This window comes from Acanthaster planci, linkage group LG11, assembly GCF_054643075.1.
Source record: "Acanthaster planci isolate LZ-2023a linkage group LG11, COTS_SCS, whole genome shotgun sequence".
Classification (NCBI taxonomy): Eukaryota; Metazoa; Echinodermata; class Asteroidea; order Valvatida; family Acanthasteridae; genus Acanthaster; species Acanthaster planci.
The window spans coordinates 11,512,039-11,527,670 of record NC_141787.1 but is presented as its reverse complement, the minus strand read 5'-3'; the positions used below and the strand labels follow the sequence as shown (position 1 = coordinate 11,527,670).

Sequence of the window (15,632 nt, the reverse complement as noted above, 5' to 3'; positions counted from 1 at the left end):
AGGCAGTACAAGTACGGTTGTGTACTTGCATGCAGGTGTACCCATGCACCTTGCATGGATGATATTGCCCTACCAATAAACTCTCTATTCCGGATACTAGAAGCACATTACAGGCTGATAACTGGCATGGGTTACATCAATCGAATTTCATTACTGGCCATATAAGGTACATGTATTGGCCATTGGTTGTAATGGGATATTAAAACTGCTGGAGACAAATCTTTTTGAGTATCAATGTAAAGAGCGTATCAACACAGACTGTATGCAGCCAAGCTGTATTCCCTGAAGCTAATGTATAAAAGATGTTGGGAATTTACCACTCTGTACTGAGGCAAATATTTGATTGGGACTTCCAACTTTGATACTGTATCAACCTTTTGTGCATGTCTCATTTCTACATTAGGAAAACTGAATTACCATAAGCACCTACATGTATTGTACATGTATGCCACTATTAATTCTCTAACGAGCAAAAGGCCTCCAAGGCTCAATGAGTTTAATTACGGGCAGGTAAACCTTACATAGTGTACTGGCAGACACAGAAGCATGGGTAAACTAGCTTCCACCGTGTGCATTTTTTATGTTGGAGGGCTACAAGTAGTTTGTATGGCCATGGTATGGGCCAAGCAGTTTTGCCGCCAAACCTGGTAGGCCCTCAGATCTTATGAATTACATGTCACGTACATGTACAATCACTGCATGACAGATGTCACGCCCTCCCTCCATCCATCTGAAAGAACTTAAAAGGAATAAATTGGGCCCCAATCACCACAGTGGAGAATGCGACTTCTATCTGCATTCCTCTAGATGTGCTCCATAGTTTACAATGTCAAAAGTTGTCAAGGATGTGTCTGACAATGACAAAACGCAGTCCACTGTAAAAATCAATGTGCCGCTCAGGACTGAGTTATTCCAGGAATGACAAGCTACCAGTGTTAAGACTGGCCTATACTGATAGTCTTTATGCTCGCTTGAGAACTGCTGACTTGAGGTGTGGAACTGTTGGGTGCACAATGGAGAGAGTGACAAGAGGCACAAAAAGCTCTGCCATCATCTGTTTGTTATCTTGTCAATGTCAGCGTCACATTGGCTATTTCCACTGTCAAATTCCTTAACATACAGGTACAATGTGTATTCTAGTACCAGTATTAAATTACTATCGATGAACAATGTGAGGGCTAGATCACCTTACATTACACAGTTTGACTGGTGACACCTTTTTTTATTCAGAAAAATAAGGTAATGATGGGAGAATGTTCCAGTGTCCAATTACAATGCCGCCCTCATCAGAAAACGAGCACAAGGGATCACTCAAACTCACTTCCACTGAACCTTCCTCAGTTTTGCTGAAAATTTGTTCCTATGGATTCTTTTCAGAGAAAATTTTCCAGCTTCTTCGCCCTGATGTTTGATTGTTCTTCAAAAATCCTTCAATTGTGTCCATGTTATTATACACTCTATTAAGAAAATGTAAAATATAATCAACACTTGATAATCATTTGAACCCCTCCCCCCAAAACTGAAACCTTCCAAAATGTCCTTGGCTAATGATACCACGCTGAATTTCTATGATGTCATGATGAAATGCTGGAGTAAAGTATGTATTTTCCCTCGTCATTACCTGTCAGTATTATCATAACAAGTTTTAAAATAACTAACATTCTTGGATTTCACATGGGACACCAATTGGAAAAGTGATCAAGGTTTATTCCAAACATCTATTTTTAAAACTTGCATTACACAGTAGTTGAAGCCAATGGCAAGACTCAATTTTGAAATTCCTCTGGGTTTTCCTGTGGACAAAGTGCAGAATTTTGATGACCTGCAAATATTTATGATGCACTTGCTCAGTTCCATGTTAATGCAAACTAATGGAGCAATAATTCACTTCTGTCCAATCACCCTGATGGTTTCAGCATAGGAATGTTGGAGAGGGGTGGAAAAAAAAAATCACACTGATACATGGACATACAATGATTTTTCCACATTTTTCTCATAATTGGTGCTTTCAGATTCGATCTACTAATCAGTCAAGTTCAAGAATTCTACTAAGCTCTGAGATATCAAACAGTTCTTGCACTGTTTCGAATCAGGGAATAAAATAAGTGCTCGTAAGTACACAATGAGTGTGAATGTAAAAAATATGAGTGTGCTTTTGCTGGTTTTGTTGGAACTGTGTACCTGCTTCCGTACTTTTGTAAAAAAAAAAAAAACAGCCACATTTAAAGCATTTTGTTGCCCATTCCCACAAACTACCAGTCCATTACCCTGTACAATGCTATCGTACACATGTCTCTGTCCCTTTTTTTGTGAAAGAGCACATTATTGTAAACATCAACAATAAAACTCTTGGTTGGTGTGTTTCTTTCAGAAAGGTGACATTGACAATGGTGACAATGTGTGACATTTTGAGTGATAGACGGGTATAAGTCATTTTAATTAAACCCAGTTACAGTCACAACCTGGAGCAGACTCATTCTTAAACTCAACTGTAACTCTCAGTTTCAACACCGCCCGGAAAACAGTGCAATTATGATATCAGCTTGGTGAAGAAAAAACATATACAACTAGTGCATGCATCGTGGGAATTCTGGTGAATGTTGTTCACAACTAACCTGTGATGCTTGTTCGCTTGAGTTTCTCCCTGATGTAGACCAGGTTGGATGCCAGCCGTGCCCGGTGGGCAGAGTTTGTCACCCCCAACTCAGAAATGTGCCTCTCTGACAGGTGTAGCAGGTTCTGTCATGGAGAGAGCAGACAGGAATTCTATAATCCCTAATTTCTCTTGCTTCAGTGGATACACAGTGCAAATGACGACATACACATAATGTTGTACATGTCTGGCTTTTTCAACACACAGTAAAGGGTACATTCCAAGGCTCAGAGTATAATATACTGGATAATTGACAGGGGCAGGGGGTGTACCAGTACACTGCCTGACAACTGAAAAGTTGGATGAATCCTCTGAAATATGCGATAAATGTTCAGGTACATGTGTGTACTTGAAGGCTTTGTACAACTCTGAAACTGAGGACTGAATCCACACACAACTGGAGCTACTGGGTACACTGCTGTCCATCAAAGCAATACCAGTACATTGTACAGTGTTTATTTTTTTCCAACGATATTGAGAAAAAAATCTGCTTCAAATGGGTGGAAACATCAGGCCCACCTAGCTTTCACACAAGGAATAGTAAGAATTCATCCTACTTTTTGTTTTTTTAAAAAAAAAAGGTTATCTACAGACGTTTAACAATTGCAGTACTGTATGCATGTACTGTAGGCCTACTGGCACCCATACAACTTGTTTAGGGCTTCTCGTTCTGCTTTTCTGGGTGAGAGAGGAAGAACAAAGAGCCAATGATTCTGGAAGTAGCATGTGTGACCACATGTGGGTTTGCATGTAACGCTATCTGGAGTCCTTTTACTGTGATTTCGAAGCAAAACTTTCACAAATGAATACACATGTACCGGTACATATAAATACTGCATTCATGACATACCTGGACATGTATGGTGCAGTGTTGTTGTCATGTAAGAGTATGCAGTGACACCAACTTTTTCAGACACAACCAACAAATGACCATCTTTTTGCTCTGATTAAAAGATACCTACCAGTAGGTGTATGCATGACATGGCATGTTGGGTGAAGTTTCACAATACACTAACACCCACGTCACAGGGTGATGTCACTTAAAACACAACAAAACACTGTAGGGAAGGGGGATTCCATTCTCCAGGGATAATAGCAATTCACAATAGATTAACAAAAGACTGGTCAACTGTCTGTGCATTCTCCCATGGAACAAAACACACATAAGTCTGTACACCAAAGTGCATGTACTGGAAGACTGGCCAATGCAATGGAGAGGCCCATTCATGCCAATTTGTGTGTGCACTGATTGTTTAGGTAAAGGATTACAGAGATGTGACTGTTAGTCAAAATGCAATTCATGAAGCTTAAAGCAGCAGTTACATGTACTGGTACACTGGTATAAAGCTGGTACCAACATTTACATACCGGTACTGTACATGTACCCTGATACCAGTATCATACATGTACAAAATTCTGCATTAGTTTACAATTAGAAAGGGCTCTGGCTGAAGATGTTATTGGAAAATATGTTTGACTAGAAATAACTTGGAAAAAGGGCAGACAAAAATTTGGAAATGAAGAGCCAAGATAGAAATTGACTGTGTACAAATTGGCTTGGTAGCCAACACCTCTAAAATCAGAGTACATGTACACGTAAAGAGGATGAAGGACACTTCAGGCTAGAGGCACATTCTGTGGTACCGGTAGTATTGTCCCCTCCCCCCCAAAAAAGAGAAAAAATAAGAGAGGGGTTGGTCAAATGAAAAATTATGTTCTTCCAAACAGAACTCACCTCAACGGCTTGGTAATGTTGGAACAACGGAAAGTACTCCTCCAGCTCCAGGGCTTTCAGCCAATGCTCAACGGTCAGATGGAATGCCATCTTGGCGGGTGAGTGGCCTGTGTTTAAATTGAACAAATGAGACCGATGGGTGTTTATTACCGAGTGATTTACACATATGTCAACTGATGAACGGTAATCTCAGATGGTACCCTGAGGGGAACCAGATCAGTCCTTTGATGAGAGCTTATTCAGCAGGATCGCATCCAGAAAAGACCATACATGTACCAACATGTACTACATTTCACTTGTTTAAGTTTTACTTGATAAAGACAAGAGATTAATTTACATCGATTGCTCAGAATCCCTGTAATAACATGTACAGTACAGGGCCTACGGTATTTTATTTTTCTTACCGGTATTTAGAAGACTTTAATTCATACATCCACAACTGAGTAAAGTGTGGCTATGCAGACAACTTGATGAGGGCGCTATTTCACTCCTCCATAAAACTTACAAATAACTCAATATTATGCAGACTCCATAAAGACTAATGAAAGCCATGTTTGATTCAATATTTCGTTCTTTATTCAGAACATCTTCAGGAATGAGATAAACCTTACATAAAAATGAGATAAAACTTACAGTTGACAGCTATGCTTGAACTGATGCTGTGTTTTAGATAAATGCATCCGTGTACTGTACATCATGTACAATGTACAGGTACCGGTACGTGTAGCACTGAAATGCATTTAAAAATGTATCCAGAAACTGTACTTTCCAGTAACTACACATGTATTCTTTATGTACCGGGTACATGTAAAAACTCCGGAATATTTACGTATTCACGTACAATGTATACACACAAATAAAATTTCCAATTCAAAATTACGATGCAATTGTGTAGAGGAAAAATTCATGAATGCAAATGGCCTACTGTAAGATTCATGAGAACTGCACGCCACAGGCCATCTTCTGCACATGAATATTTCAGTTGTAGGATAGAACAGCAGCAAATACCGGTAGATGCCTGTCTTGTTATTTGAATGTCTAAAAGCATTCATCCCCAGGTAATCTGATAGCTGGCATTTGGGAAAATTCTTACGAGCAGCGAGTTTCAGCAAATGTCAATCAATGCCAATGAATGCAGGAACCCCAAAACGTCATGTGCATTGCCTAGGGAGATGATGTGAGTGTGTTCATTGCAAAGCGGTATGTGTATAATGTACATATATGTACGTACATGTGCCCCTTTGGAAATTTAAACTAAAAACTGCAGTCCCGTCACACAATGCATGCTTGTTTGGGGTCCTGATTGCTGTGTATTTCTGATACATGTACATTCCGAGCAATGTACGGCAGATGTATTTGTCAACATAGGGGAGTATTCTCTTCGTCTTTACACACATGTATATTAGCCTCTTGAGGAAACGATATCATAATACTGTTAAGTCAAGCATAACTGAGCAAGAAAAAGATTTTTTTATGTACTGGTACATGTACCAGAATGTCAGAGTTCTGGATTGACAGCAATGTAAATGTAACTTGTACATGTATACCGGTACCACTTAAGGTAAAATGGAGTGCTGTACGTGTACATGTATGACTTCTTGACCAAATCAGTGAATAAATTGTACTGGTACATGTAATAAAAAAGATTAAATTTACAGCCTCTGAATTTATTGCAAGCTTGGAAAATGTTGCTTGTTTTCACCAAACAAACTCAGATTTCCACAGAACCAGTGCACGTCCATGTACATGTACATGTGTGCAGTTACATGTACAATACATGTACATCTCTGATGAAAACTAGCTTCCACACCACAATAATGTGAGTTCTGAGCTCATGGTGAAGGTGTTAATTTAAATAAAAAGGTTTGCGCGTAGGGCACTCAACAATTTGGACAGTACCGGGGGTATGCTTTGTGCATCACCTGGAGACTGCCTCCTATCGACAGACAGAGCTTACTGTCTGAAACGTTGAGTACCCTCTAGTTCTCTTCAGAGAACCGTTGGTACTCACAAAATGCTACTGGTACCACAAACCTTTTCACTGAATTTTCAAACAAAATTTGTTGTATCTTTGATTTTTTTTACAGGGGAAGCTGTATGATGATTAATCTTTGGAATTTCTAGAGGGAATGATGTATGAATATGACCATTAATCTCTACGAGAAAATTGTATTTACATTATTGCCATATGATCAGTATGTTATCACAAGTGTAGGGAGCAATCACTGTAATAATATTTGGATGATTCAGTTTGCATGCTGTCACAACATCTATCACAGCATTCCATCACACTTGATATGGCCACTCATGGTGATGGTCAGGAGCTACATGTACATGTATGCCAGTAAGTGTAATGTGATAGTGGCCACCCGTGGCTAGATATATTGGCAGTGGTAATCTGCATCATCCAGGAGATGTTCCCCTCCTCTGGGCTACAAAAAGAAGGAGCAGCCTTGAGCAGCTGGCTGTTGGAGAGAATCAATGCATGCAGAGATGGGAAGACTCACCAGCAAAGATACAGTAATTGTACATGTAGCAATGAACCAACGATCTGGCGACAGAATACAAGAATGAATGCACAGAAACTGAGAAAAAAAAAAAAGAAAAGAAAAGAGACCGTGCAGTGTACATGTACCACATTATCATGCTCACCAAATAATATACATGTGCTCAATTTAACGAGGATTGTACAGGTACAAGTACATGGTAGCACTTTTGAACAGGTAAAACCTAGACCTTAATAAGTGCAGACACATGAGTAAATAATGTATAGAACCAAATCCGTGTCGTTGACCACTGTATCATCCTGGCAGTCAACTCAGTGTGAAGAAAATCAAACATCCATTTTGGCAAGTTTTTTTTGTCATTAGCTCTCAGGCTCCTTTGACATTCAGAACTGCAACACTCCTTCCCACAGCCTTCAAAATCCAACACTGTGATGAAACCCAACTGCCACACTACTGAACGTGCATGGTCTCATGGATGAAGCCTCGTGTTCAGTAACAGTGGCTGGGTGTACAAGTAGGCCTACAGAAGCTTTCCAAATGCTGAACAATCTTGCCAAAAATCTTTGCACTGTAGATGCTTTGAAGGATCTGAGAGGATAAGGTAAATAATCTCAGAGTGTTTGCTTGTTGAACACAACCGAACCAACATATTATTAGGGTCTGCAAAACGCAACTGAAATTGACCATGATTGTTGAATATATACCGGTACAGTGGAATTTGGCTGGATTACTAACATAGCATTCTGTAGCACAAGGATCACTTTGAACAGCTCCTCCCTTCCCTGTGAATACAAATTCACCAATGCCACTTCCTGATCTAAGTGGGCACACTCTTTTTACAACAACCCCCTGCTCAAGTTTTGAAAAAACCTGCATGTATCTCAACTGCGATAAATCTTCAGCTGGGAATAAATGAAGCACAGAGCACTGATCCCTGTGAGTCTCACATTCTCTTGTTTCAGCCCGAGTAAGATCTTAATACTTGAACTTCAAAGAGTGAGGTCTGGGTCGTGACTCCAGTGCACATACTCGGAATGGAGACAGGAACATGATCCCATTGATCCCATTAGCAGACGCACAGGGGCAATTAGTGTGCCAGTTTACAGGGTAGTCATAAAAGGGAAGTGGTTTGTTAATATTTATGGTGCTCTTGTCATGTTTACGAACCATTTGTGAATCATGTCCCATGCTGAGCCATAAAAACTTTCAGTGATAATAGTGAAAAGTATGTGTACCAGTACGTGAAAGTTTGCAGGGTTAAATCCAATTTTAGTTATACTGTCACCAGGCCTTAACTTTCACAATGGAGGCTGAAACTCAATTTAAACCAACACCCACCAATGCAGCCCAAATTCAATCAATTAGGATAACATTAAAGCTCAAATGGCCGTATGTCTAAATAAATACCTCTTTCCTGGAACAAACTCATTCTTGCTGAAAACCACAAGAATCGTCAAGTGTAAAATGCGGCCATCTTTTGCAGAGGAATGAGGTGGCACCACATACATGTACCACCGGTGTCTAATCAGTTCCCACACAAAAACTTGGGTGCAGATGCCAAACTTTTGGTTGAATATGTGAATGTGGGAGGGGGGTGCTTTCTGCTGTGTGGTCAAGTCATTAATTTACAACTCGAGCCCTACATGGTATATGTGTGTACACTGTACTTGTAGATTATGTGCACAGAGTCATACTGGTATTATACAAATTACACCAGAATACAGACTGATGAGTTGGTAAAAATATGCATTAACCATATCCAAAGATAACAAACATCTATCAACTCATCCACAGTCAGTTTCTGGCTTTGTCAATATCAATCATGTTTGGGACAGATATTTCTGTGTCCACAGGGACTTAGTTTGAAGGCACAGCGGGTTACGCTTGGCTGCCGATTTTCTGGGCAATCCAGTGGAATGTCTGGTGCATTACTGAAACGCATTCCAACCAATGAAAAGCTGCAAACCACTCCACATTTGGGGCCATTCATCAAAACAGTCCAAAAGTTTAATGGATGCCAAAGCCACATCAGACAGCTGCAGCAGTAAACTGAGGACAAGATATGTTTAGAGGCCACACCCACTCATGCGGGAGGTAAAAAAAAATGTTCACACCCTAATCTGTTGTACCTCAAACCCTATTATGCCAATGATGGATAACTGTGACTTATTTTTCACCACGTTTAGACAGTCCTAACAAAAATATTAACTGGCTGTCATCATTACTATCGTAAGCACAATGATTATACTGTTTGTTTTTACAAGTTAATTCAGGATTCTAGCAATGTTGTTTTTGGTGATTGCCAGATGATGCATACATGTCCATACCTTATATGGTTATCTCAGAGAGCTATCAGAACAGATATTGGGGCAGACATCATGAAAATGCAGCAAGTACTCGTATTCAATCTACATGTAACTGAATCTAATTTTCATCCACGGTATGTTCTGCAAGTGTATGCATAAACCATGACATTCCTGTAAGCTTTCTTGAGGTGAGGAAGACTTTTATACCAGTATCATGATTGGTACTGTACCACAACATCTTGGCAGAAGAATTTAATTATATACAAGCAAGATTAAGTGTGAATGACAGAGATAAAATCTACAACTTGACTACTGGTAGGTACTAGTATGGCAAACAAACGCAGATTACAAAACATGTCAGAATTCATTTTAATTTTTACCGTATTTCTGTAACCCTAAAACTCAATTCACTAGAAAAAAAACCACAAAAAAATCAAGGCACATGTACCATGACAAAGCGACCAGTCATTTCAAACTATGCAGGTTTCAAGCACAAAGTATTATCATAGATGTACATGTACTTATGTATTTGTACATGTAAAGTACCTTCTGAGGTTTGCATATGAATTTATTTAAAAAGGCATTTATCAATATAGTAGTACATTATACACAAATGTACATGTACCAGTACAAGGACTCTAAAACCAAATTATTGTTCTCGGATAAAATAAAGACCCCCTGAATAACGAAGTTCACCATGTACATGTACATGTACACAATTTCCGTACATACCTGTTGCCCTGTGTGAACTAGGAGCATAGCTGGCATAGGACCAGGTATTCGAACGATGGTATCCTGGTCTCTCCATGCCGTACATCAGCTTGGCTTAAAAAAAATCAAGAACTGGTCTCCTGATTGAACCAACGAATCTAAACCAGCAGCACCGGAGTTCCAAGTTGCCAGAGTCCTGCAGCAAACCCAAAGCTACCGGTACAGTACGGCAGACTATGATGTACTAGTACATGTACATGTACAGGGTACTAGTACATGTAGGTACCCACAGTATACAAGAATGATGATATTTACTGGCTGATCTCATTTACATCACAGACGATACCACCGGATGATTGTTGGCACAGTGACGTACTTTGAAACTTGTTGAAACTTTGGGGTTGATGGCTGTGCAAACACAGTCACGGAAACTGGGGAACTCCAGTCAAAGGGAGACGGCTGACCTTATGTGAACCTGGTCGACAATGTGGATCCAGTTCTCTTCACAATTTCTCCTTAAATTGCTTTCGGCCAAAAGAGTACAAATGATGCAGGCTCCAGCAAAAGTCCACCAGCTGATTGTCTCACTGAAACTTGCAGTAAACATGCAGCACCAGTAGGCTGGTTGTTTAACAAGTCAACTGCCTGAGGACTCGGGACTGAGTTTCAGTTAATCCATCTGATGGAGTGCCATTCAAAACTGATTACCACTGCAGCTTGTGCACAGGCAAAAGTTTTGCCTAAATTTCAGAACATCTGTGATATTCATAGAAAGTACACTACTGGTAAGTCAGACAATAAACATACACGTAACGCTGGAACTAACAACAAGCATGCTGCGGCAGTGAATGGACTTCTACCTGTACGTTCACAAGTAATAGTACTTTTGAAAGTTTCCTTGTGAAAATGTTTAACTGTACCGGTATTCCTAGAAGTACGACAGGACCAATTTTTATGACACATACAGTACCAGTATCTCCAGGACTTTTTTCACTGAAGTCTGAACGAGTATACACTTTCCATCAGAGGTTGTCTAAACCATGCAACCATGCAACGATGCTTGGGAATCTGCAACATGCATCAAAAATCAGTTTCAGGTTGGTCATGAGTTCATGTGGTTGCATTCCATGGAACCCTGCTGGGCTGTTCAGCTGAGTCTACACAAAGTACCAGTATATCGCTGCATACATGTACAGTGCATACTATCGGGCCAGAGTTTTTTCCAAGTGACAGCAGTGTAACAGTACACCTTACAGTACTCCTTTTGACTGAAATTGATGACCTCAAAATAAAGTTCACCTGCCTGTTGGACGAACAGTTGTTGTAGCACTTCACACACAGCACACCAGTTTCCCATTTAAACAAGTCCTTGCATACCAGTGACTGGCCAGGCAAACAGTAGCATGGCTAATACTGGTACGGTATCTTCACCTCTTTTGGTGAACCAGGAGGTGTGTACAATACCGGTAGTTGGCAAGTTATCAATTTGATCAATGTGGAAGCTCGCTTCTGAAGACAAACTAAATGTTCAGTAACTACCGTACCATAAAGAAGTACCGATTCAAATCTGCAACAGGTGATGCATGTGAATGTGCTTCAAGGGAATGAAGCAACTACATGTACATGTACCAAGTCCAACAAATCAAAGTACTATAAAGTTTGTTCTTAACATGCCATGATTGGTTGAACTTGAAGGACTAAAATGTAACTTCCATCAATGCCAGGCTATTGGCAAGTGATCACTCACTCCAACACCAATCTCATCAAACACACGTTGTCACACACAGACATACACATTATTGACACACTCTAATCAAAATGTACACAGCGGAAGTTGACAGAGTTCAAAATTTGCTGATTGGTGAGCCAGTGTGCACACTGCCGTGGGTAGGTGTGTTTGCTCCCTTTGTTATTTGAATGGTGGTGTTCCCAGAATCGATATCTGCTGTATTGGTATTTTATCCTATATCTATTGAATTTGAGTCTGCTGGTAGTGGGGTTTTCATTTCAGGTGACAACGACCTTCAATGAAGCAGTGCATTTCATGTCCTGCCTGATTTGCAAAATGAGTAACCAAATAGTACCTCACAAATCCTTGCATATAAATCACCTTTCGTGTTGTGTTGTATTTATTCTTCATGCCATGGTGCCAAGGTTTTAGCCAGAGAGGTGTCTTCCGGTCATTTTGGATGCCTCACTTTGTTATTCAAGTACAGGCACCTGTTCATGTGCAAAACTACATCAGCAAATTGATATCCTGTGCAAAGCTGGACACCAAATTTCTAAATGTCATTAAAATCTACTACCAGACTAATGTTCATACAAATACATGAACAGTACATTTGTATGGCAGTTACATATAGTGTGTAGCTGGGACTCACCAGTTTTAAAATGGTTTTAAAAAAGATAGCTGCCTCAGCTACAGATACATGTACACAACTGAGGACTTGACATTAGGGCACATGTACACGATACCGGTACCTACATGCGCATTCACAATACTAGTACATTACAGTGCGCATTCATAATACATGTACTTTACAGTACACGTACTGGTACGCTGGTCTGGCCATGAAGCCACAGAAGGTTACCACTGAAACTGAAATGATTGAGAAATCTGGCAGTTTTAGTTGTATTTCAAATAGCTTGCATGAAGCAGAAAATGAAATGTTCATGTGATGTGTATTATATGAACATGTACTATTAAATGGAAAAAGATGTCAACGTGTGAAAGTGTATTTTGTTGGGTTTTGTGTTGGGGTTCTATGATGCAACCATGCCCGCATTTCTCTGACATCCTGTTCCAACAAAGTTTTAAAATGTATGTACATGTGTGTGTAGCACATTTCAACCAGAAGATTTCAGCCACACTGGACTGTGGATTCAGTTTGTAGACCCCAAAACACATTGTACTTTCTCAACATCAACATCAATCACCCCATCAACGCTAATCCTATTGCTGACAGCTACAACCAAACAACAAAGGAAGGTGCCAAATACACAACTCCCTCATCAAAGAAAAAAATTAAAGAAACCCACAAACTACAGAGTAGTGCAAGGGACAACCCTAGCCTATTGGTCAACTGTCAGGTGGCATTATGCACCCCCAACACAGGAGGCTTGTTATTGTTTGTCTAGCCCTCCAATGACCCTCATTGTCAAGGTGTGAGGAGTGCAAACAACACCAGTTTACTGCACCCTGAGGACAGACCCGCCCTAAACAAGAAGGTGTACTATGACTGTGGTTACTCAGTCCTATGGAAATTCTTGGCTGGTGGATTGGGTTCAATTTTCATGTTGACAGCCAACTGGGTCTTGAGGTACCGGTAAATGGTGAAGTCCATGCTCACAATTCAGACAGTGATTTTACATTTGTAATGACATCATGAAAAGTGAAAAAAAAGAGAGAGGAAATCATGTGATTCACAGAAAATTTGCATGTGTGTATAATGGTACTAAGGAACGTTTCATGCGTATACAGTGTACATGTACATACTGTACATGTATATATCGAAAATAAAAACACTAAACAGATGGAAAGTCCTTCAGCAGAAATTATGGCTGATGAAACTGGAGCCTTGAATGCCCATGAAACTGAATGACTTAAAATGTGCAAACACACCATAATAACAGTATGTATTGTACGACATGTATTTCATTTTCATTTCATTTATTAATTTTTGCTGGTAAAAAGTTACAATCAAACTAAACAAACACACATGTTCAAAAGTTGACAAGAAAGAGAGTTAAGCAACAGCCCTGCAGGATTGCAAAAAAGCAAACTTAATTACTGTCAAGTTGCTCTCCTATTAAGGTGGCCCTAGAAAGGCAGCATCACAGTATCCAACCAGCAGTGTCAAACAACGGCTGAAGTTTTTTCAAACTGTTTACAAAAGAGGGAAGGTGTGCCAAGCCTGTACATTCTAGTACTATCACTGCTGGTATGCATTCACCACACTTTCCAGGAATATCACCGTGGTTTTTCAGACCTCAAGTCCAAACACAAATGATCTTTCATAAAACTGCATTTGTACCATCATAACCATATTTCTGTTGTTTTTCTATTTCTTTTGTCACTTTGTTTTGAATACCACTTTGTACATGTACAGTACAATGTACGGTACTTCAAATACAGCTTTTGAAGAACAGCGAAGACAGAATCTGCCTACCTCTCAGTCAGAGCAGACAAATCACTCCCCTGGTTTTGCAATTCAGTGGGTTATCGTTGATATGGATGGGAAGGACAGGAAGTTGTAGAGAACCACTATGGGGCCATCGGTACACGCCGCAAAGAAACACCCACTTGAAGTCAATCATCAAACGGCTACATGCTGCAAAAGAGACAGAGCATAACCACAACTGAAATACAATGTTCATGTACACAGGCAGGTTTTGTCCAACTTGAAACGTGACTAGTTTAGAAACAAATCAAATTAAAGAGACAGAATACAACTGACCTCAACACAAATTCTTAGTTTAACCACTGTTAAAAATTGCAATCTTAAGATGCAAACATCAGCCATTTCCACAAAATGCACACACATTATTAATACTCACTATGCAGACAAATGGTGAAGTATACCGGTACCCAATGAAAGTGTTTGACAATCCTGTCAACACATACCATACAACTACTGTTACAGGTACATGTACATAGACCCCCATCTAATTTAGAGGGTACAGGAACTAAGCTTTTGTCAGAAAGCAGTCACCCATACCCAGTGAACTTTTTCCTGAAGAGTCATTCAAGTTCAACCACATACCGGTAATTAAATGCATTATTGACGAGTGTGTGATCATTCCACCGTGAAGTTCCTCTTCATCAGCTAACAATTAGCTGAGTGTAACCGGTACATTCAATAGATCAAACAGAAGACCGCATTCAGAGGAATATTTTAGTACATAATGTAACGGTACCATATATTGTGTAAACACAAGGCTACAGAAAGAATGAATCTGGCTTGTGCATGTGATAGGTTTGTGCACATACTAACTTTTCTAAACCTTCTGGGAAACGGGTAAATACAGAATTGCAAAAAATGTTGGGAGTGAAGCTTCAAGTGGCAATATCACTAGTACAAGTGTACAAAGATGGTTCTGCATGACCTACCGGTATTAAAAAAACGGTTTTACAGGTTTCTGAATTTGAAAAAAACAAAGAAGTTGTAGAAATAGAATCAAAACTAAATGTGAAGGTCTGCATGGTGAAATGTATGTACAGGAAAATGATTACCTTGTTGTCTTGTGTGTTTTGTACATGTATAAGTTATAAAGCTCTCAGAAGAACTGGTTATTTACTTGACATTTCAAACAGTAAACTTTCTTAATTAATTAATCTGAACAATACCGGGTAGGTTCAGGGCTGGATCTACAGTGCCACACATATTCAAAATCACATACTTAGTACATGTACATACATGTACTTGTACATGTACAAGAGGCGGACTGCCCAAAACGGCAGTGAAACCACAAAAGCATGTACATGCAATGTACATACATGTAGCGTTTCATAATGCTACATGTTTTTCTGGCTTATGTATGAAAATACTACATGCATTAAAAAACTACCCAGTAGTTCAGACCAGAAGTAATAGGAAAGAAGTAGTTGAAGAACACATCTGAGAGGGGGCCTTGAGTGCCCCCTTTGACTGCACTAATATGATATTACCATATTACTATAAAAAATTCCAAATTGTAAAGACATCTGCATACAAGTAGCT

The 15,632-nt window shown here is 39.7% G+C and overlaps 1 protein-coding gene across 8 annotated transcripts in view; it reads right to left on the bottom strand.

The window, feature by feature from the left end:
• LOC110984795 (SH2 domain-containing protein 3C-like) overlaps positions 1-15,632 on the bottom strand; it is a 47,290-nt gene that overhangs the window by 12,392 nt on the left and 19,266 nt on the right. For 6 of the 8 annotated variants that reach the window (XM_022245304.2, XM_022245305.2, XM_022245303.2 and 3 more), the window contains 3 exons: positions 14,082-14,243; positions 4,389-4,495; positions 2,616-2,739 (listed from right to left, as the gene is read on the bottom strand). In XM_022245304.2, the coding sequence (XP_022100996.2) occupies positions 2,616-2,739; positions 4,389-4,478 (214 nt within the window). In that variant the 5' untranslated portion in view covers positions 4,479-4,495; positions 14,082-14,243. Of the gene's footprint in view, positions 1-2,615; positions 2,740-4,388; positions 4,496-9,933; positions 12,803-14,081; positions 14,244-14,469; positions 14,557-15,632 lie in introns of those variants that run through there. The other 2 variants (XM_022245309.2, XM_022245302.2) reach the window with 2 other exon arrangements.